Raw genomic sequence first — 23558 nt, 5'->3', positions numbered from 1 at the left:
TTATCTTTCGCAGTATTTTCTTCACCAGTTCGTAACTAGTTCTTGTGGCGCCTTTTTGATGACGCCGTACGTAGTGAGATGTTTTCAAGTAAGCCTCAATAGCTTCGACGATGATCTGGACACGTTTTTAAGGTCAGAGCAGTTCAGAAATTGGTTTAGTACGATAGTTCTAGATGGATTTACGATGACTTGGATTGAAATTCTAGTTTTCTTGAGTTTGATCGAAATCTCTTGAGTTCCAAGATAATTTCTGGCTGCTGAGTTTTGGCGACATACTCTGTTGACATGAGTACTTCTTGTTTTCTTTTCCTTTTTCGAAGAAACTCTTTTGGCATGCTGCCAGATCCAGTTGAGCATATGGAAGGAAGAACTTCAAAGTCATTCATCTATAGGAGGTTTTTCTTTTCCATTTCTCGACCTGGGCCCGTCCAGACGATCTTCTAATTGTCACTGATCAAACGATTCTTTTTAATTATTATTTATTATTTATTTGTATTTATTTATTTTTATATTTATTTATTTATTTATTTATTACTTATTAGTATTATTGTTCGACCTTGCCAATTTTCTCTCCATTTAGCCCACCCAAATTTCGTGAGAATTTAATTTTTGGTAAGTTTCCATTATTTGACTTGCGCAAATGAATTTTTTTAATTTAAGAAAAAGATTGTTTTCTTTGCGCCATGCTGAGTTTGCTCATTCCTGTCAAAAATTAATCTAATGATTAAACTAAACCTACCTAGATAAACTTTAGCTCTCATTACTATGAAAAAATCGTGTAAGTTTTTTTTTCGTTCCCAGAAAATTTCAAGAATTATCAGCATTTCAATCTCTACATGTTAGTTCTAGAGAACTTCGATAATACTTTTGAAATATAGACATGTTAGCCATATTTAGAATACTCGGGATTTTCAGATGTAGAAGAATTAGGATTGGAGAAATGAGAAATTTTATAAGAAAAAACAGAAAAAATGGAAGATTTCTGTTTCACAAATCAAATACACAATTTACTCATTATATAGGAGGACTAGATGCCAAGAGACTTATGTTCACTTGCGCTGCCGCGATGCGCGTTCGATTGGAGCAGAGCTGATTATCAGTGAGTAGGTAAAAATTAGTGGAAGTGCTTGAATTTCCGTCGAGGTGTTACGGATCCCAGACAAGTAAACATAGATCATCAATGTGCAAATCATAGAATTTTTCAAACATCTACTAATTTCTCTCTTGAGTTAGGACAAAATGGCCGGTGTTACCTCTTTTTTTATTCCTCTATTTATTGTTTCGTTCTCCTTTTTAGTATGTTATTTTTACTATTTATGCTTGTAGTATTTTTTTCTTTTTCTATTTTTTTTATATCTAGAAGGAAAATTTAACTATACTTGAATGAAGAAGTAGTATTCTCTCCATGTTTCCTTCCTGATTCAATACAGTCGGAATCCGAGTGCAGTAATTTCCGTCTCCGCTACTGTTCCTTCCAGGTGTTCAAAGAATTTCCTTTAGCATTGATTTTTTTCTTCCGGAATAGCATGACGACAATCTTGTTTAGCAAGATTGTCCGATAATGTTCCTCTGTTCATAAGATCCGATCGAATATGTAGACCGGTTGCGTGGAAGACAAAAAAAAGACTTCTAAACTAGAACAGGAGAATTCGATTGTTCTTTTTTTCTATGCAGTGCGGATTCTTGATTCGTCATCGTCAGCTAAGAAATATTTAGATGCATGGTGAAAATAAGATAAGTTTACAAAAATATATAGAAGAAATGTCCAAGAAATTATAACCATAAATTTGATTTTGACTATAAATTTTCAAAAAATAAAAGAAATGAAATAAAAAAGGTAAAATAAGCTGTGGAATTGGATTTTTGTGATAATTCCGTGAAATGACGATTAAGTTTTAACACATACATAGTAATAAAAAAGGTCTCAAGGCTTTATTTCAGGATGAATTTCCGTTACTTTATTATTGATTGGTAGACAACAGGGATTTTTCAGAGGAACAACCCTTTTTATGAGGATAATTCAGTCCTTTGAAGAACTTTGCATTCAGCCGGCTATGAATCTCGTTAAGTCCTTTTTTCTGCGAATTGTGGGTCAAAATCACTACTAATTATAACTTATCTCAAATCCTGAAACACCAGGCGTACAATATTAAGAAGCGGTATTTTGTTGTTCTGAGTCTGAAATTCCGTCTCGGAGAAGTTAAATCGTTTGGAAGGCTTTAGAATCCTTGTAAATGAACTTAATGAACTTCTAAGAACTCCCATAGGAAACATTTGAATTGGTGAATTTCAAGAACAATTCCAGAATTTGAATTTCTTTAGAGACATTAAGCAAAAAAAGCGGAACGTTTCGAGTCACCTCTAGATCTTGACTCGCTTGAATATCTTTTATCTGGAATTTTTCTTCTCGAAAAAAAAAACCCGTAGATCCTTGACGTTCATTCGATTCCACTGCGACATACACTCCGATTTTTCCACGAGATGCAGCGATGTGAGCGTAATCCAGGGTATTCAGCGAGATTTTGTCCGTCCTCAGGCTAAATATCGAACTTCAGAAGGCGTATTTGAGATCAGGTGACTTCCATTAATGTTTTTAGAAGTAAATCGTGTCCTTTTGTAACGATTCTGACAATTTTCTGTGGATTTTTCTCTGGTGGGGAAAAAACCGTGGATTTTTGAAGTTCCTTCTTATCTCGATGTTGCTGTAGGGACTCAAGCTATGTAGCAACAGTACTGTACTGTGGTACGGTGTACTTATGCTGTCGAATCGCAATTGCTTGACATTTTGGACTGTTTTTTTTTAATATAAATCGGAAATAACAAAAATAAACGGAATTTCCGAATGTTTTCAGGTATCCTGCACCGTTTTTCTGGATTCCCGTCTGTGTCACACTTTTCAGTGCTTTTGGACTTCTACGATTCTATGAGGAAAATCGAATATGGTATCTATACAGGTAAAAATAGAAGTTATTCATTTTGATTCGGTTGCGTTTTTCCCTAAAGTATGCATGAATTTTGTACATTTTTAGTCCATCCGGTGCAGATTCTCACTATGAACATGCAGTTGCTAACGAATTTTTCAACGATAGAGGAGGAAAATTCTGGCTAGAGGTAGAAGATTTTTTTTTTTTGAAGGCAAAACTTAATTCGTCGATAAAGCACATTTTCAAAGGTTCTGTGCATACCCTTTTCTTGTTTGAATGATAAAATCGGAGGTTCATTTATTTTCACCAAATTCTTCCTACGTTTCTTAAAAAAACGTATTTTTTTGGTTTTGATTTTAAAAAAAATTCAGATTTTTTGTTGTCATGGGCGTCGGTGGACTATACGAAATGTTTGTTCAATGAGGTTTTGTATAGTGGTCCGCTATTCATATCTCCTAGGTGACAAAAGTGTGTATGCAGCATTTTAATTACATAACCTGCCCGATAAACACTTCCTCTGCCAACAACCGTGCTCTAATCGAACGCGCGTTGCGGTTTTCCAGGCGGACATATGTGTGTGAGCACAAGCGCTTATATGTTGGTAGCTTACTCTTGAGTCTTTCGATCTTAACTCAGTAGTAGTTTGGGTTTTTTTTTCAAATCAATTTTCCAGGTTGTTTCTCGATTACGTTGCTTTCTTATCCAAGCTACTTGAACGGGTTCATGCTCTTACGGATTATTTATTTAACAATGCACTTTTACTTTTTCGCAAAGTTTTCTAAGGAGTTAAAGATAAATTTTGTAGTTAGGGATAAGCCTCACCCTACCTCAATCCTTTTTTACAATAAGTTAGCTTCAGAGCGGCTAAACAGCATCCTGGACCGGTTCCTTCTTCTCTTAATTTTCTGAGAGTCTTGTAGGGTCATACAGCTAAGGATTACATGTGAGCTTAGTAAATTCCGATCTTTCAAAGAAAGACATGGATTTTTTTTGAAATTTTTGATTTTTTCTTTCCTATAAAGTTTTTTTCATATGTTTAGACCAGTGGTTTTTTTTAAATTAAAGATCAATAAGGGAGATAAAGAATTTCTTCTGTGCACATGGTGCTTTTTGTTTAGAAACTTAAGTCTAATACATACTTTGAGGTATTTTACAAAATCCGTCATACCGCCTAATTCAGGGGATGACCCACTCAGCGACAACCCGGTTCTCATTATCCACAAGGAACTAGCAGAATTGCTGCAATTCTTTCATATTCATAAATCAGCTTAATAGACACTTTCGTATCGGTTCTCTTTTATGCTTGGGAACATCATAGGTGTATAGTGAAATCCCAAATTAGCTTAAAACCGATCCGATCAGCGCTGTCGTAAAGAGCGAGTATCGGGCTAGCAGGAGAATGCGTTGACGATCGTGTTTCTAGGAAGACTTGAATATCGAGCAGTTTGAGAATCGCTTTGATTGTCGATTGATCGATTTGAGAATCGCTATGGATGTTTGGATGCGCGATTTAGAAGCGGCTCCAAACGACAAATTTGAGGGAATTACCTGAATTTCTCTCCCTTTACTGAAAAGTTATTTGTAGAGTAAGGCGAATGGAGAACTTTCAATACGCATACTATGTTTTGTTTTAGTAATGTATTTGCAGCTAAGCATCAAAATTTCAGATCATCCGGTCTCGAGAAGATTTTGTCAAACTTTCGTTCTCATGAATTTCTACTTCAATTTTTATTTAGCTATGGCTATGGTGTCTTTCCATGTCTTTTTTCCCATTTTTGATTTTGAACTGTTATGCTGGTTTGTTTTGAGAAATTTCTGGAACGGTTCGAGTGTGTTGCTGAACGTTCTCAAAGCCTTCTTTCAAAAGTATTAAAAAGATTTTAAAATTTTTGTGGATTTCCTTCAAAAGTGAAAAAGAAATCGAAAATGGCGAAATCAAAAAAAAAATTGTGCAAAAATCCAATATATAGGTTATTAAAGGAATCTTCGAGCATTATTTACTCACCCTGTTTTTTTTCCTAGCTCAATGGCTCCTAAGTAAATTAGTAGTCTTAAGACAAAAGAGGAATTAGGAAAAAATTTTCTTTAAAAAATCAAAATTTGAATTTTTAATAGCTCCAATAAGAAGGAAAAAGTGAGCTTTTCTCCGCTTTCTTGTTTATGGATAAAACGATAAATGAGCAAAGGAGGTGACATGAAGTACGATCAACGGAAGAAACGCGGAAAAGGATTCGGATTTTGAGATCTTGCAGAACAGCTGAAGAAACCGATACATCGACTATTTTCTGGAATTTTAAGGAGGAAGCTAGCATCCCGAGATTGGTTTGATCAACGGTGGGATGTCGGCTTTTACGTTTAAAAGGGAAAAAAACCCCGGATCTGACCCATCCGCAATGTAACGAAATTCGGACAAATGCTTTGTCGTCCACGTAAATTTTACATCTGCTGCATAAATACATTCATTATTTATAAGCAAGTTGACTTAAAAACGATGTTTGTTACTGTAGGAAGGTCACGTATTTTTGACCACTTGCAATGCTGTGACCCTGCCGGTGGGTCACACTTCAAAATGTTCTTTTTTTTGTAGACGTATGCAATTTCTTAGCAATTTACTCTATTTAATGGTAGATTTTTCTGAAATGTTAACACGTATGGGCAAAATAATGGACCTGTTCTCCCTGTCGGCACACAAACTGTACACCTACTCAAAAACCTCGAAAGCTTGGCTTTTTCGCGTGAACTCAAGCGTGAAGAACGCCTTGTCGTCAAAAGTGTTTATATATACATTCCTGTTCTGTTGAATGCACGTATGGGACAGCAATTGTTGTTTATTGCTGCCGTTGGTTCTTTGAATGGGGGACATGCTCGTTTCGTGTTTGTCAACGTTTATATTAGCAGCGGAGAGGGCCTTGGTTTTGTTAGAACAAGCGGAGTGGAAGAGTCCGATCATCATTTAAAAAAAAAGACGCTCAACAGCTCTTGAACGGTATTCATCCAAAGGGATCTCTGGAAGAAGAACTGAACAGCTAACCATAACCCTTAAAGGCACCTTAACCCCACGAATCTGAGGTAGTACGGATTTCAGGTGGAGTACTCGTATACGGGATCGGGTATTATTATGGAGAGAAGGGTGATTCCGTCCATTTCTTCCTAATTGCCGTAAAAAACGGCCCGGAAGATACGGCTTCGGGCGTTCTGGCGCACTATTTTCTACAAGGAGTTCGACTGGAGCACGCCAGCTTTGTGCGGCGCCACATCTTCCGGGCCGTTTTTTTTTACGGCAATTAGGAAGAAATGGACGGGATCACCCCCTTTTCCATAATCTACTATCCAGTATAAGAATACTCCACCTGAAATCCGTACCTAAAAATAGTTATTTCGAGGGGTGATGCATTTAAGGACTCAAAATGAACTTCGCCAGGCCCCAGACGTGGACATCCTGTGAATTAGCTCAATATTCGAACAAAAAAAAAACTATTCGTCATTTGTTCAGGCATTATATTACCTACGTTTAATTTAATTTGATTTCCTCGTCAAATTCTTGATTTTGACGATGAAAAACTTTTGCGCGAGGAAAATTAGAACGTTTTCAAAGTGGAGCTTGTAAGATCTAGTTCTTTTTTTTTTCTCAGGTGACCATCACTGCGCGTGATTTCGGCAATCTTCTAAGGAGGAGCTATTTTGACGAAGTGGAGTCATTGTCGAATTATTTGCAGGTGAAATAATTCGCAAGAAACCTATGAGTTGAATTGTATAAATATTTGGGAATTTTAAGTACAATTTCACATCGGAATGTTTCGTTGAAGGACGGAAACAGTGCACATTTGCCGAACTCTGCTCAGGAAGCAGCTGTGCAGAGAACCAGGTTAGTGTCTTCGTAGAGTTTCGTGATTCGCAAACTGATGTGTGCAGTTTAATGTGTTTTTGCTTATCTCACTTTTTGAAATTTGAGTTCCTGGTGCACCTTACTCCAATGAAATTGACGACCGATTGATGTTCCTTATTCCATTTCTTCATTTTTCATTCCTTAGTCTGTTCCACACTAGTACGCACCGTTTCTTGTGAGAACCAACAAACAACAACAAAACAATGAACATTCTCAGAGAATTACATGTGAAATTAGTATTCTGCGAAGAGCGCTAATGATTTATTATTGGCCTCAGCTAAAATTTGGATGAAAAAAGAAACTAAATATAAAAGAAAGATTTTAGAAATTATCCGGGCGAAATAACTTGGAGAGTGATACCTTGATGTAGATGTGTTTATGATTCTTCTTCTAGTCTTCTGTTATTTTCCAATCTTTGTTTAAAAAAAATAGTTATTTCTACCGGGGGCTGCTTATTCCTTAAAAATGCAGCACCGCGTATTCGGACTGACAATGCCTGCCTATTTTCTATAATTCCAATGTTTCAGGTTGTGCCACTGTTCAATCTTATATACCGTAACGCTTCCTCAAGACTTCATCCAAATTTTCGACTAACCTATCCGACAATGCATTTGTATAATGACGAATATTACGTAGGGGAACATTTTGCCGGTGTTGAAATTGACAAAAATACGAATAGGTGAGATTTTGTTTTGTTTTTCTACAATCTCGTTTTTTCGAAGCATTAAAAATGAGTAATCTTCGTTGATACTTGTATTGGCGCAGCCTCTTCAGGATTTCCTCCGTGAAAGTCATTGTACTGTATTTTCGAACAGATAGGCAGAATGATGAAGTTGCATCCAGTTTGAGAAGGTATGTTATTTTTCTCGTTTCTTTATGCTTCTTCGAATTCCTCTTCGCCTCTTTGTCTTTCTTCTCTCTCTTTTTTTCTTTTTCTTTGCTAATCTCCCTCTTATTCCCTTTAGAAGTACGAGTATCAAGTAATATTTGACTTGAATTTTTTTAGTTGGGAAACCAGTATGTTTGACTATGTGGAACATTTTCAACATCCAATTCTTAACATTACGTGCAACAGCGACGCCCTGATTGCTAGAGAAGTAGGTTTCTTTACTTCGTCAACTTAGCTGAGTGTAACCTGAAACTCCTTGTCCTATGAGGGATTTTCGGCCATTTTGCCCATTGCAGAACATACGGAATGTTTTCATTTCGTCACCTGAGATCGTTCAGGACCAAATTCCGTCTTTTTTTTCCTTTGAAATATTGAGGTGAAAATAAAACTCTTGGAAAACTTGCTTCTTCTACCACTTCTCAGTATATCCAATGAAGGACCTTTTTTCATAAAATTGGCGTGTAGACGTTCGTAGACGTGGTTACGATGAGCACACTGATGTCTATGTACATACTTCAATTAAAGGCATCACCCCACGAATCCGAGGTGGTGTGGGTTTCAGGTGGGTTATGCCTATACGGGGTCGTAGATTATGGGAAGAAGGGTGATTCCGTCCATTTCTCCCTAATTGCCGTAAAAAACTGCCCAGAAAATGCGGCTTTGAACGTTCCGCGGCGCTATTTTCTACAACGAGTTCGATTGGAGCGCGCCAGCCGTGTGCACGCGACGCATCTTCCGGGCCGTTTTTTATGGGAGTTAGGAAGAAATGGACGGAATCACCCTCCTCCCCATAATCTACGACCCCGTACAGGCATAACCCACATGAAACCCGCACCACCCCAGATTCGTGGGGTGATGCCTTTAACTCGGCGGAGGCTTATTTAAGCTTATTCAGGGCAAATTTCTAGTGGATTTTAGTTTTTTTTTTTAAATTTGTCCAAAAATACCGATTCTTCCATCTGAATTCCATTCTCCTACTCATATCGCTATTTAACCAGGTCCGAAGAAATGGATTGACATGTGTGCCATTCTTCACGATTTCGGTTGCGCTGGTCTACTGCTTTATTTTGATCACAAATCGTCGTGAGCATTTTCGGCTGGCTCATTCGATTTTCATGGCTTTTCTAGGCGTCGCAGGTCCATTGATGGCTGTTGGAACTACGTAAGTGTCCTTCCCCTATTGATTGCTTCTTTAATCCCTGTGATTCCTTTGAAATCTGCTATATCTTCTCTTCTGTCAAGGTTCTGTTTTCTTTTTCTCCTTGGATTCCCCTTCAACTCGATCACTCTTGTGATGCCTTTTCTTATTATTGGAGTTGGATCCGATGATGTGTTCATTATCATCCATGCAATGCGTAAAACAGACAAGAGAAAATCACTTGAAGATCAAATTGGTAAGTGGGGATTTTACTAGCTTTGCCGCCAAAAAAAAGTAGTAATAAAAATGTGGAATCAACGAACAATCTCGAATTTGTATGGATGGTGAGCTCGGAGCGGTGCGGCGGAGGGTAACGGTCAGAATCTAGGGGAGAGCCTTGCTGGGACCATTCCTCGCTGTAGTTCGGGATGATCTCACCTCAATTCTTACCAAGCGAGCGCAGCCGCTTACCGCAGGTGTTTATGTCAAACCTGGGTAATTAAACCTTATACAAACAAAACGAAACGAAATTACAACAAAAAATCAACAAAGCGCAGGTATATATGCATGAGGTCTATGAGGACTCTAATTCTCAAAAGGTCACCGTGATGGATGTCATGGTCCGGAAAGGACAAATTATGTCTTCGTTGCCACACAATATGCTGTTCAGCTGATATTTTTTGATGAGTCCTTCGGAATGAGAAGAGACGTCCTTCACCTTCTCTCACACCCAGCAAGTACATATCGAGTAAAAAAGGATCGCCATTTCCTACTAGTCAAAATTTCAGGAGAAAAAAAAACTTATAAAAATAATAAGGAACGCATTTTTATGGATTATATCACTTATAGCTTTCATGACATATCAGATTATATATCAAGTATCAACTAACTGGTGAGGTGACATGAAGAAACAAATGAATTAAAGGTTAAGTGAGAAAAGATCAATTGATATGGAGTGTAGTGAGCCATGTGAAATGCTCTTTACATGGAACTTTGTTTACTGCCTTGGTAGAGTGAAGTTTTGTTAAAGTTAGCTTATTGAGACAAAGAAAACTTGATAAAGAAATACGAATGCAAAACGATAAAGATGAATAGAACGTATTTGCAAAATCAGAAAATGTGAAACTCGTCCGATTGTTGAGTCTCGTCCGATCGATGCCACGCTGCTCCGAGCGCTCTTTATACAACTTGCTTGGATTCCATGCTAAAATGCCGACGATTTCTACGGAAATGGAGCTTGTCATTAAGACAAGGAGAAGCTGTGAGCAGGCTTGATCGAAAATGACTTTCCTACTGTAGATTTGCCTCTGAACTACAACAATAAACATGAAAAACTATGAAAAATAGAAAATTAAGTAGTCAACATTGTCGACAATCTCGTATTCACCGTACTATAAGTTTTTTTTTTCTGGAGTGCTCCGAGAGGAGCTACAAGAGAACTCTGTACAAGTACTTGTTGATATTGATATAAAATGAATTACAGCAGAAACTATGGAAGAAGCCGGACCATCTATTACTGTCACATCTGTCACAAATATACTTTCCTTTGGAATCGGGATTTTGACTCCTACACCGGCTATTTCAATTTTTTGCCTGTACACTTGTGTTGGCGTCGCTATTGACTTTGTGTACCAGGTTTGACTTTGGTTTATTCCTTAGTTTTTTCTTCCTTTTTTCTTTTAAGAGATCGTTGATTGATCAGAAAACATGCATTTCAGCTTACATTCTTCGTCGCAGCATTGGTGTACGAGGAGATTCGAATCGCAGGTCCAGAAAAACCGCCTATCGAAGATGTGGTGAAGAATAAGGAAATTGTGAGTTGCCCTTCGGGAAAATTTTCCGAAACACTTCCTCTTTTTTCTGTATTTCCCCTGAATTTCTGAAATTCAGGAAGTATGAAGGGGTCTGTCTTTTTTTTTCTTTTTTTTCCGCTCTCATAGAAGTACAGTTATAGTACATATTCTCACTGAGAATAAGGGTAACTTCTTATATCTTTTTATATAACTTCTGGAATTTTCCAGGACTTTTTGAGTTTTTATCATCTGAATTTGCTAAGGTCTAGTTTTGTTCCTACCTTCTTCAGATATCTGCAAAATTATCAGTACGTTCGGTATATCCAGCAGATCCCGACGGGATTGTCGCAAAGTACTGCAGGATATTAAAGACGTGGCAGGTAAACTTAAATATTATTTGTTTTTAACCTTGTATGAATAATTTATTCATGGAGAATTGTAAAATATCGGCATATATCTTTGATCTTTCTGACGAATATTCTTTTAGAGTCGTCTAGCCTTGCTTTTCATTCTAATAATTTACTGGGCTGCTTCAATTTATGGATGTCTAAAGATGGAAATTCGCATGGACACTACGAATCTTGTTTTAAAAGACAGCCCGCTGCACAATGTTGCTTACGTTTATGAGAATTTTCTGTGGAAGGAAGGCCAGCTTGTGAGTTTGTAGTTCTCTGGCAGAGGTTTATTTTCAAAAGGAAGGTTTTGAAAAAGTTGCACGTTTATCAAACAAGAAATGTTAGGGAGATTTCTTCTTTTCAAACTGTCATACAATTATAATACTTTTATAATTTTATGTATAAAAATTCTTATTTATAAAAACTTTTGTACTTACTTATAATACAAGGAGTTTCTGTCTTTAAAGGAATACAAGGATGAGCGAAGCATCGAAGTTACAAAATCCGAAGGGTACTATATTGATCCTGGACCGGAAATCATAGCCTTAGATCAAAATGGAAATTGCCGCATCGCGTTTTGGTTCTCAAATATGAAATCGAAGAGCGGAAAAGGGGAAACGATGGATGGACATTGAAAACGAAATCCGCAATTGCACTGGATACAATTACATGGGATTTTCTTTCTGATTGATTTTGAAGGAGTCATTTATATTTTTGATCGATAATACCTTTCTTCCTCTTTCTTATTAGGATTTCTTTTTTGCTTAGAACCCTTATTTTTGTACCTCTTTGAGAAACAACATCTTATTTTCAGCTTATTTTCAGATCTCTGTCACGAAATTATCCCAGCATGTTTTGTTTAGGTTTTAGTGTTCGTGAATGATCCACCAGATTTATCGAAAGAGGAGAACCAACGGCGCATGTTGGGACTTGTGGGAGAATTTGAAGATTTGCCCTATTCAATGGGGAAAAACTCGACATCGTTTTGGCTCCGGTCTTTTCTTTATCAGTCAGCTTTGTATCAAACAACAGATGGGTTTTATCCGCTGCTCGACGCTTGGCTGCAGGTTTTGTGCTAGATTTATGAAGGCTTAACCTAACCCGAAGGTGATTTTCTCAAATTCTAGGATGCAGAAAGTGGTGGATCGAGATGGAATGACATGATACGTCTCAAACGAAACATGAGTGGAATGGTCATAGGAGTGGAAAAGTACTTTTTTTGTACTAAAATCTTTGTTTTCTGTTGTTTTTTTTTTGTTCTAGAAGATAAAGATTCCTTCTTTGGATTTCTCTTCTCCTATAAACTACTACTGTTACAAGTTTTCTGTCCCCTCGTATCCGTAATATCCGAACTTTTAGGTTCATGTTTGCGACCGCGTCGGCTATGGGCGAGGAAGCCAGTTGGAACACAAGAGCTAAACTACAGCATACATGGCGAGAGGTTGCAAAACGCAATAAACAGTATAATGTGACCATATTCCAGGTATCCATCGTATTTTGGTTTCTTTTTTTTTTTCTTATAAAACATCCTGACTGATGTTTATACGCGACAGACGCTTTTCCTTTCAAGACCTACTCGTTTTACGTGGATCAATTGGATTCCATTGGTGGAAATACACTATCGACTGTAATCGTAGCTGCCATCACAATGGATCTGGCTTGTTTTCTAATGATTCCTAGCGCTAGTTCTATTGTATCTAGGTCAGTTTTTTTCCTAGATATTATTTTCTTGGCCTCCTTTTTTTGAAAGAAATAAACGCAATTTCTTCTCCTACAACTGTTAAGGAACCGAACTTTGAAAAACCATCCTGACAAATAGTTTGGCTTTGTTTGGAAAGGTCAAGATTTGTTCTAACATTAATTTTAAGTGATTACTTTTTCAGCTCTATTGCTATGTTGTCCATCAATGTCGGTGTGTTTGGCCTGCTATCATTGTGGAATGTTAACCTCGATCCGATATCTATGTGTACGACACTGATGAGCATAGGGTTTTCAGTGGATTTCACAGGTGAACTGTTTTCGATCCTCCTTTATTTCATCTGTTTGGCGCACGTGAATATTCACTTTGTTTGCTCGTAAGGCAAGTATTAGAGGTGCTCTAATCGGATTTGGTTGTGCAGGAAGCAAGTGTCACAAGATGCATAACCTAATCCAACACTGGTAAGAGCATCTCTGATATGCGGTTGTAATCAAGTCAAAAAGACCACAATCTTGGTGCTGTTACGTATGCAGGCTGCGCTTGAAGTTGCGCAGTTGGAGCTAGCGACAGCGATTGAGGTGGAAGCCTCACTAATCTCTTCAACCCTATAGCAGCATACAAGGGTTCCGACTTGACTGGAACCGCTAACTACCCCATGCCACTTCTGGCGCATCAGCGTACGCAATTGCACCATTCCTCATGTCATTTTGGTCCGACCGCACTATCCTGCTACTCATTTCCGTGCAGAGCACTTTGTCTTTCTCTCAGTAGATCTGCATTTTCTCACTCCATACGATTCTGCGCCATCGAAATTTTCTTATTGCTTCTTCTAATCCTTCTTTTAAAGCTCATATTAGCTATCACTTCTATCGAAACCCTATCTCTTGGACAACGGATGAACGATTAGCGGATGCTCTCAGGTAAAAACTTTACAACCAAATCTTTTCATAATGTCTAGTTTTCTGAGCATAAATCCCATCGGAAAGAGAGGTTGCGTTAAATGAGATGGTTCAGGTCTATTGGCTGGCCAATGATACAAGCGGGTTTTTCGACGATCCTTTGTATTTCTCCTCTTTTATTGATTGATTCCTACATGGTCTATGTGTTCGCAAAAACTATATACCTTGTTATCGGTCTCGGCCTTTTGCATGGGATTGTCTTCTTGCCAGCTTTGTTACTAAGTGTGAGTTTCCTCTCATTCTGAGTTGTGTAACTCGTGTACTTTGCAAAAATAAGTCCATCTCACAACAGATTGGCTGCGCAGTACAGCCGGTGCATAAGGTCTCTCCCCCTCCTAACAATCTCGTGAAAACTCTGGAAGTAGCAGAGTTGGACAGTACCACACAAAGCGAACAGCTGAAACGAGGTTTGTGGGGAATCGATTCCTTGATTTCTGTGTCGAAAGTAGTTTATTGATCAGTAGGTATTAGTTTATTTACATAATTTATTGAAAATTTCTTGTTTCAGTAGACGACTCAATGCAAAAAGGACGAAAGCAAGGCTGATTTCGTCGCTATGTCACGTAGCATAACAGGTCACTGAATCTCAGTTTTTAGTTTGAGTTCTTTCCTCATGCTATCTCACTTTGGTGCTCAATTCTTTTGTACATAACATAGACATAATTTACCCTGTGATGAACCATCCAGACAGGTCCTTTTTTCCCTATAAGTTCAGTTTTTCGTATGTTTCTGTCTTGATCATTTCGTTTGTTTGCTTTATTTGTAGTTGTGCAGAATTTTGATGACCTAGAGATTTTATTATTATTTCCTTAATAAATATCTGGCAATGGAACAAGTTTTTTTCTGATCGCTCCGATATTTCTTACGCTAGATTTGGAAACATAAAGGTTTACACAGATCGACTGAATGTCTATGTTAAGTATTGATCGTATGCAATGTGAAAGAAATTCTAAAGAACGTCATGTGCGGACACAATGTGTCTGCTTTGCCATTGATTGTTCAATATCGTTCTTCGTTGTTTTTTCTTCGAACATTCGAATTCCTGGAGTCGATACAACGAAATTCATCATGTTACGACCTTTCGCAACGCTGCCAAGAGTTCTTTTGTCATCAGGAACAATCGTAATTGGAATCTAGAAGTGATTTTAAAATGGAGCAGTGTTTCCTTCAATTCAAATATCAGATTTCTACCAAGTGTTTTTTGCTTCTTATGGGTTCTGTGGTATAGTAGATTTCGATGCCATCGGTGTATTTGCTGGAATTTTTCAAAAGTACAGTTTGACATGAAAGTTTTTTATTTGATCATTTGCTAAAATCTTCAAGTTTTCGTGTTCGAATCATTCGAGTAGCAGTTTCGAACGAAAGAGCACCTACGCCTACATGTTGGGATTCAAATTTCGATCCTTTAAGCGTCCTTACACAGGAGTGATGCATAAGCTACGGACTTCAAGCAGGATTTTTCGAAGCGAATTCAGGGCCTGTATTTATTACCATTTTTTCAACTGGATAAACGAGCCTTGTCGCATAAATGGGCCAGCGTTGGATATGTGTTGGTATCTAGTTAAAATTCGTCCGCAGAGAAACTCGTCACACAAAAAATTCACACGTCCACCTGTATTAGCACAGAAATCAACCGAGAGACGGTTGAGTTCCACAAAAGAGGTGTACCGGAGTGGTTTGCGCCAAGAAATCAACCAGATTGTAATGGATAGCAGGTCAAGAAACAGAAAGCGCCGATGACTCCATTTTCAAGGTATTTATCCTCGCAAACAAAAACGTATTGATTGTAGGCACAGGATACTTGGGATACTTAGTCCCAAAAGCATTGAAAGTGCTTAGAACTGAAGACTACCCAAATAAGAATAATAAGCAAAAATGCAAATGCAAATCCCTACGAGCGGGGTCTAAATCAAGAACTTTTTGGACTTTGACCAACAGAATCGATGCGAGGTGTCCTAGTTGCTAGAGATCGGACAAATCGAATACACGCCGCCCAACTAACGTCATGGATTTACGAATATCAAGGCGGATGCTAGTAGTTAGTTTAGTTTTTTCCGTTCATCTGAAGTTGTTTTTGAGTTTTGCATTCTTTGAAAGTTAGAAATTATAGATTTTATAAGAGTATAGGCATAGTTTCCTCAGACTTCTCTCTATGCATAATCTTTAGATGAGTGCTAAATTGTGGTTTTCTTTCTTCATTAGGGCGCTAAAAATTTGTTAAGGCTACATGAGCTAAGTTTTATTTTGATAGGTATAGTAGGGTCGAAACGACATGAAGGACGGTGCAATTGCGTACGCGGCTTATCTTGAGGCGGTGCGGTGGAGCGTAGCGGTTAGGAGTGTACTGGAGCCCTTACTGGCACCAAAAATCGCTGTAGTTTGCGATGGTCCCATTTCGGTTTCAGCTGCTACTTCCACCGCGCCGTTTCAAGCGCGTACGCAAATACACGAGGCTTCATGTCGTTTTGACCTGACTATGGAGGAACATACATAGATAGTTGAACATCTGCGTGTTTCGTTCGAGTACGTATGCAAATATCTTCATACCCGGGTCAAAGCGAGGTCAAAGTGAAATTCGGTGCAGTGCGGTGAAGCGTAGCGGTTAGGATCGAGGGAGCACCCTTGCTATCATCACTCGCTGCAATTTGCGGTGATCCCACCTCATTGCAACCAACCGCTACATTAGCCGCAACTGCACAAATCTTTACGTCCTTTTTACCAGACTTACCAAACTTTTACATTCAAAGTAAATGTATCAAATACTCAAATTCTGGTTTTAATTCCATGCTTCACATTTAGGATCCAGAATAATTTGGGAACAGTTGAAGCAAAGTAGAAGAGGCATCACCGGCGCAGTTATTTTCTGCTCATGCAGAGGAATTTCTTTGGTAGAATTTTCTTCTTGAGAAACAGTTACTTACATTTTCTCTTCAACGACGTCTAATATGTAGCTGACACTGAAATCGGAAGGAAGTTCAAATTCAAGCTTACTGCGTACAATTGTATGACCAGGCTGAAAGTTACTAGCATATATCCAATGTATCCGTTATTATGTACCTTTTCGAAAGAATACTAACCTTCTCAAGTATGACGACCCGAATTTGCAGAAGTTCTGTTGGGACAAGGTTAGTAGATGACTGGTGTTTTGTCTGAACACAGCTATTTAAAAACCTCGTAATTCGTTGCAGTGCATATCCAGATAAAAAGTGGGCTTACCTCAGAATTTATGCCACTATCACTGGACGCCTTTTGCCTTTGAACGATTCCGGGGCTGTGAGGTATGGCTGTGAACGGGTCGCACTTCTGGAGGGCTTCGCGCCTGTCGTGTGATTGCTTTGATTCATGCTTAGATTCAACGCGGACAAAGAATGGTAGTTTGGATGGATGAGACAGGAAGAGAATTTGCTTAGTTTAATGTTTAGTAGAAGAATTCTTCAATGATCATTCTATCTTTACGCTATGGGTTTTTTTTCTTCACAGAAACAGTCGATTTAAAACGACCTAAAGCGTGACGCAATTGTGTGTCTACGACCGTTGTAGCGTAGCGCGGTGAGACCTCCATTTAGTCTGCAGTCAAAGGTCCCACCTGGAATCTAACAGCTTACGCAGTTGGTCCATATTTCAGGTTGTTTTGACCGGCAACGTCTACAAACCTTGTGGCCGTGACAGGTCATGGTCATCTTATTTATATGATACAATATTGGTGAGAAGAGATTCTTCATAATATAGCTGTGTCCAAATTACATGAAGATCGGTACAATTACATAAGCGCTTCAAGCGGTGTGGTGTAGTTACAGTTGAGCTGAGTCGAATTAGTCGTATGAGGTAAGTACAGCGATAAATGGTGGTAGCAAGCGTCCCACCTCGATCCTGACTGCCCTGCTCCACTGCGCCGCTTCAATCGCAGGCGTTTACAAAACTGTGCCGAGTTTCCGGTCCTTTTGATCCGGTTTTATCTCATCGCTTATCTTACCTATGATTACTTTCTACCAAATGACTGCTACGGTGGATGTCGGACGTGTTCAACTGGGGTAATGTGACTTAAAGGCATCACTGCACGAATCTGAGGTGGTACGGATTTCAGGTGGAGTATTCGTATACGGGATGGGAGACTATGGAGAGGGGGGTGATTGCGTCCATTTCTTCCTAATTGCCGTAAAAACGGCCCAGAAGATACGGCTTCAGGCGTTTTGGCGCACTATTTTGTACAGGAAGTTCGACTAGAGCGCGCCAGCCTTGTGCGGCGCCGCATCTTCCAGGCCGTTTTTTACTCCAATTAGGAAGAAATGGACGGAATCAAACCCCTCTCCATAGTCTCCCATCCCGTATACGAATACTCCACCTGAAATCTGCACCGCCTCAGATTCGTGGGATGATGCCTTTAATGTGACGCGACCACAACGGCGCTGTTGATGACTGACTTTTGGCGTTGCTGATCGCCCATGAGAAGCTTCTCGGTGCAATAAAAATTAAAATAAGCGATGAGATATGTTACGCTTCCTCAAGTTTCCTATTTGTTAACGAATCGCAGGAAATATGGTCTCTTCCCACACGCTGCTCCTTTGGAGAGATCGGATTTTTCAAATAATGACATCACTACATGACTACAAACTTTTCAGGAAAAGAAGAATCACACCTATATTCAGCATTCGGTACACGATTGATTAGTGATTCTCGATAACACGTGTCCACGCAACAGCCAGGTGTTCCTGAACACAACGTACGTGCAGAATTTCTTCAATTTGAATCCTGATGAAATTGAAACAACCGTCAGGATTCGGAGCCGACTCTTCTTGATTACAACATTGTGTGCATATCACGTGAGAGCAGTCAGGATACAACATCATTTTTTGGTAGTGATGAAAGCCCTTACATGGTCCGTCGCATTGGTGCAGATCGGTGAGTGACGCTGCAATGGTTAGCGTTTATAGTCAGCGTAGAACGTGTGGTATTGGAATGACGCATCGCCTCCTCACTGGAGGTGTACACTAGCTCCTTTCCACAGATCGCAACAACTTGGGTCACCCTCATACAACACGTTTTACGCCGACTGTATATTCAGATTGGGAGATTGTCAAGTATCCACAGACTTCCTTTACGTTTTCTGTCTCATTACACCGGAGCATTTCAGATCTTCGCATCGACGTGCGGGTGATTGCTGTCTGGGCAGGTTTTGCGTGGAGGACCCACTCAATCTTTGCTTACGCTACGGGTGACCGCTGGGTCGTCTTATGAGGAGAGTCCTCGAACTAGGCAGTTTCGCCTTAAGATCCTCTGAATGGGTGGTCCCCATCAGATCTTTGAAAGTCTGTGGTCGAACGATGGAAACCTCGTAACTTAGTGATTTGTCAACTTTAACTCGCATTCTCTCTCGAGAGCCTCCTAATACCCACGCAAATATGAACAACGACTACCGTACTCAATGAGATATAGCCGAGTTAACATTACATGAAGCTTGGTGTAAGCGGCGTGATGGAGCTATGTGTTGGGATCGAGGTGGGACCATCCCGAACTGCGTTGACGGATGCCGTTAGCAGTGATCCTCCCTTGATCCTAACCCCAATCTCCACCGCACCGCTTCGAGCGTTCACGCAACTACACTTAGTTTCAGGTCCTTTTGACTCAGCTATAACGTTGGATAACAACGATAGTAGTGGCAGCACGGGGAGACAGCAACACCGTAATCAACACAGTTTAATTAGCACTAATTGAACGAAGTTTTCCCAACGAAGGAGACTTACCACTTGCAACAGTTCGATTCTTAATCGATTCTGTGATTGCTTCCCATTTTCTTTTTGCATCCGATGATGAATCCGTCCAACGAATATTAAAAGTGAATAATTGTCTGGAAACTTAATGATTGCCGGAGATTTCAAAATGTAAATGATCTTTAAGAAATTGGGATTGTTGGTAAGGTCATTGCGGAATCCTTCGTGGTTAAAGAAAGGATTTGGAAAAACTTCGGGTTTTCGTTGATTTACCCAATGAAATTAAAGGAAAAGTGTTTGCATGTCCATTCTTTAGTTCTACCTCAGTCACTATTTAATACACTTTTTTGTACTTCTCAGTTCGCTTCATCAGCTTTTCAGATGTTACGATTCCCTCTCTGTTCTAGATCCCAACCAGTAGATTCTTTATCTCAATCACTGGTCGCCAAACGTCTCAACTCAAAATCTACCCGGGAGTTACCACATGACTTCGAATAAGATACCGGTAAGAGGTATCTTTTGATATCATTGTTTTTGTTTTGGAACAAATGGCTTGTTTGCGCGGCCGACCATGTCGTATCCGCTCACCCACTCCGTTTATAGTCGGGTCAAGACGACATGAAGTACGGTTCAGTTGCGGTTGCGCTTGAAGCAATGCGGTGGATCGTAGCGGTTGCGATCGAGCGGGGATCCCTGCTAGCACCGCTCACCGCTGCAGTTCGCGATGGCTCCAACCCAATCTTAACCGCTACTATACTCTGCGTTGCCTCACTTAAAGCCATCATACCATGAATCTGACGTGGAGAGGGAATCCACAGCAAAAGTTAGAGATGGGGTTGTAGATTTTGGGATCAGGGGTGGCTCCGCTCACCTCTCCCTTAACGTCCCAAAAAACAGCGTGGGAACCGTTTTAGTTCCTAAAAAAGTTCTGGGCCACTCAACAACCTATTCATAGGTCTCACTTGAATAGGCAGCCGAGGAGAGCTCACTAGCTTCTGACCGCTGCGCAGCTGGATGCGGCGCGTATGCTAGAGTGGAGCGTTGAAGCTGAAATCGTCGTGAAAAACAAAGTATTTCACGCCGTTTTTTTTACTACGATTAGGAGAAGATGAGAGATACTACAATCTACGATCCCGTATAGAGTTTGTCCATCGGAAATCCATACCACGTAAGATTCGTGGGATGATGCCTTTAAACGTAAGACTCGGTAGCATGGAAGCAGGAATGTCAGTATTTAATCCTTTCCTCCACTGCCGCAAGCAGAGTGTGCTTTTCTTAATTCTTATTAGCAGTGGTAAAAAGGCTCAGTTAGTACCAGTATGGTTAAGAAAGAACATTTTTTGATGCAGATATAGACTTACTTTCCTTTCTCTGCACCACAGTTGAATCCCATTCCACGTAGTTCGACGTTCTTAGAACGTCTGACAAAGTTTGGCAAATGATCATTGACATTTCTAGAAATAGACGACTCTTGACTCTCAAAGTCCTTTGGAATAATTATGATGATTTTGTTTGTTTGGATGTTATTAGTGGTTTCCACGAAATGGTGAAAAGTGTTGTGACAATTTTCTTAAGGTTCAACTATTACCCGTTTACTGAGAAGTTCTTGAGACTTACACATCATCATAGAACTTTGTGAGATTTAAGTTCGATCCCCTTCGTTTTGATGGACTGAAAAGGATTTCTTTGCTGTATGACGTGTGGTTGTACGATCAGATACTCATAAATACTAGAATAACTATGAGCGGGTGTAGCGCAATCGCAAACAGATTCTAGCGGGACTGTACGATTGATCGGAGAGTCGGATCGACGGTTTGGTTTGGTTTTGGTTCGGTGCCAACAAAGCCTTTCATTTTTCCGGGGTCGAGTCCACCAGACTTGTCTGAGAAGAAAAAACACTGAATTGACACGTAGGTTAACCCCATTCCTCAAGTCCTTGTATTGAATAGACACGCATTCGTGCACCTCGAACGATTCTCAATTAAGGTGAATGCATTATTGCGTCTCGAGCGGATTGTTTAAAGGCATGACCCCACGAATCTGGAGTGAAATGGGTTTCAGGAGGGTAATACCTATACAGGATCGTAGATTGTGGGAAAGAGGGTGATATCGTTCACTTGCACCCTGCGATTTGTCGTAAATCCGTTCGGAAGAGGGCGCACGAGCGCAGGGCTCAACGGTTCCACATTGCAACGGAAGCCGTCGTAAGAAACAGTTCCGAGGTCGTCCGTCCACAGTGATACAAGGAGAGATGAACAGAATCACCCTCTTCCCTACAGTCTACGATCAATTATAGGTATTACTCGCCTGAAACCCATAAACCCGGAAACCACCCCAAATTCTTGGGGTGATGCCTTTAACGGCAGGCACTTTAATCTTTATCTACTTTTAACTACAACCCGAGCTGATGAAGTAACGATAAGCGGGTGTCTCTCAGTAGATGGCTGCATCGTTCCATAGGTGGCGCTGGCGGAGTGTAGCCGCCTTCTGATGTGATATTGACGGCAGGAATTTATTGATCGCTATATCCGTTCTTCCAAATTCAGAGCACATTTAAGATGAAGTCGTCATCGTCGAAAAGCATCCTTAACTTCGATGCAAATGATCAATACCATTTAAGTTACACTTACTCAACATTGACACAAGTAGACGACATTCTATCTGCTGCTGCAGTTTGTGCGTTTAAATGAATCCCACCGACTGCTGAGGAATATCACTACATCAACATGTTTTTTGTGAGTGTTGTTCCCTCATGTCATGTTTGCCCTAATGATGCCCTAATGATCAGTTGTGCTCCTGAGATTGAAACTTAGGCGCCCGCGAAATCGGGGCCCGTATCCAATATGTTTTGAAATGCCTTGAAAACGGTGACTCGGTGACTTCTTTTTTCAGCAGTGCTATTCAATATTATTTAGCTATTTCGCTGACGCAAACTCGGTGCAAACACACATCGCTGCTGGACCTAGCCGTGTGTTGCGGAGACATTTTCGGTGCTAAAAGTGGGAATGTACGTCCTCTGTGCAATGCGTCTGTCCGCGGACAAGTCTTTTATTGGACAGCAATGTATCCACTCAAGGCACATTTTTCCGCTACATTTATTCTACTGGAAAAAATTGGATACGGCTCAATTCACCTGGCTGGATAAATGATTGCGTTATTGTATAAGTTCCTCAACAACGGTTTTCCGCCTCATAGTGGCGTGAAGGTGACTCTGGGCGTCGAACTACGATGCACAGCGGAGGTTCGTCCTCCAACAGGATCTCCGAAGCTGAAAAGAGTTCGACACATCCAACACTCCGACTTTCCGGAGTCGGAAGATTAGCTAAGAGTAAACCACTGCTAAGATTCACCCTCGTCTTAGCAAATTGTCGCAAGGTGGCTCCCCGATCCATATAGGTTGGGCCACGATCTGTGGTGAAAGCTAAGCTCGCCGTGGCAGGGCTGCTTAGTTTGGGGAAAAGTCTTTTTGACATGCAGCATATTCACTGGCTCAGTACCCTGCACACCGGGCCCTGCCGTCTTAGACGTCGGACGGTATGACGACTGGTGAGAGGCGTTCAAATCTCAGGTTGCTCAGGACGTCTTTGATTCTGGACCAAGGCGACACACGCACGACTCGTCATGGAGACTACCTCAGATTGTGTACTTACAACGCGAGAACAGTGTGCACAGACGCTAACCTGCATGCCCTTTTCGGAGCTGCAGAGCGTATCAAATTTCACGTGACTGCTCAGCAGAAGACCAAATGCAGAAGGAGCGACGTACAACAGATGAATGACGGTACACTCATCATTCATAGAGAGAAGGTTCCGTCGCGGAATGTAGGTGCACGCGCCGCATCCAGCTGCGCAGCGGTCGAAAGCTAATGAGTTCTCCTCGACTGCCTATTCAAGTAGGTTCCCGAGGGGACCAGAACATATACATAGAGGAACGTTCCAACGTTCTTTGTAAGAACTAAAGCGGTTCCCGCGCCGTTTTTAAGGACGATTAGGGGAAGGTTTAGCGGAACCAACCCTGATCTCGGAATCTACAATTCCTTTTCTAGTTTTTGCTGTGGATTCCTTCACCACATCAGATTCGTGGTATGCTGCCTTTAATACTAACCGCGCTGAAATCGTATGATTCATCGTTTTCTTTAGGAACCGTGGTTTTCTATACTGTTACTGG

The 23558-nt window shown here is 40.2% G+C and overlaps 3 protein-coding genes across 5 annotated transcripts; 1 reads left to right on the top strand and 2 right to left on the bottom strand.

Moving 5' to 3' along the window:
* Positions 1–1031: 1031 nt before the first annotated feature.
* RB195_015926 (uncharacterized protein) lies at positions 1032–14229 on the top strand (the record flags this gene model as incomplete). 2 transcript variants are annotated; one of them, XM_064206868.1, is made up of 24 exons in its annotated part: positions 1032–1099; positions 2853–2954; positions 3030–3111; positions 6557–6640; positions 6700–6789; positions 7338–7489; positions 7585–7662; positions 7817–7907; positions 8698–8861; positions 8942–9093; positions 9952–10098; positions 10321–10472; positions 10556–10651; positions 10921–11010; positions 11118–11285; positions 11889–12092; positions 12153–12235; positions 12385–12508; positions 12596–12726; positions 12909–13033; positions 13572–13644; positions 13739–13907; positions 13976–14090; positions 14192–14229. In XM_064206868.1, the coding sequence occupies 24 exons, from the start codon at positions 1032–1034 to the stop codon at positions 14227–14229; spliced, it is 2778 nt and encodes a 925-aa protein (XP_064062749.1). The 2 variants fall into 2 exon arrangements, with proteins under 2 accessions (XP_064062749.1, XP_064062748.1); XM_064206867.1 differs by lacking the exon at positions 9952–10098.
* Positions 14230–14439: 210 nt separating this feature from the next.
* On the bottom strand, positions 14440–22047 carry RB195_015925 (uncharacterized protein; the record flags this gene model as incomplete). Of its 2 annotated transcripts, XM_064206866.1 has the most annotated exons (12): positions 14440–14469; positions 14655–14816; positions 14875–14938; positions 16605–16696; positions 16761–16832; positions 16900–17002; positions 18320–18392; positions 18452–18592; positions 19425–19528; positions 20753–20845; positions 21009–21062; positions 22022–22047. In XM_064206866.1, 12 exons carry the CDS (start codon positions 22045–22047, stop codon positions 14440–14442), a joined length of 1014 nt encoding a protein of 337 aa, XP_064062746.1. The 2 variants fall into 2 exon arrangements, with proteins under 2 accessions (XP_064062746.1, XP_064062747.1); XM_064206865.1 differs by lacking the exon at positions 14440–14469 and having other exon boundaries at positions 14643–14816.
* A 514-nt stretch (positions 22048–22561) lies between these two features.
* RB195_015924 (uncharacterized protein) lies at positions 22562–22864 on the bottom strand (the record flags this gene model as incomplete). Its single annotated transcript, XM_064206864.1, has 1 exon — positions 22562–22864. The coding sequence occupies one exon, from the start codon at positions 22862–22864 to the stop codon at positions 22562–22564; it is 303 nt and encodes a 100-aa protein (XP_064062745.1).
* Between the last annotated feature and the right edge of the window lie 694 nt (positions 22865–23558).

The sequence above is a fragment of the Necator americanus genome, chromosome V (genome assembly GCF_031761385.1).
Source record: "Necator americanus strain Aroian chromosome V, whole genome shotgun sequence".
Lineage (NCBI taxonomy): Eukaryota > Metazoa > Nematoda > Chromadorea > Rhabditida > Ancylostomatidae > Necator > Necator americanus.
The sequence above is the reverse complement of the archived record's forward strand: the minus strand, read 5'-3'. Positions and strand labels throughout refer to the sequence as shown.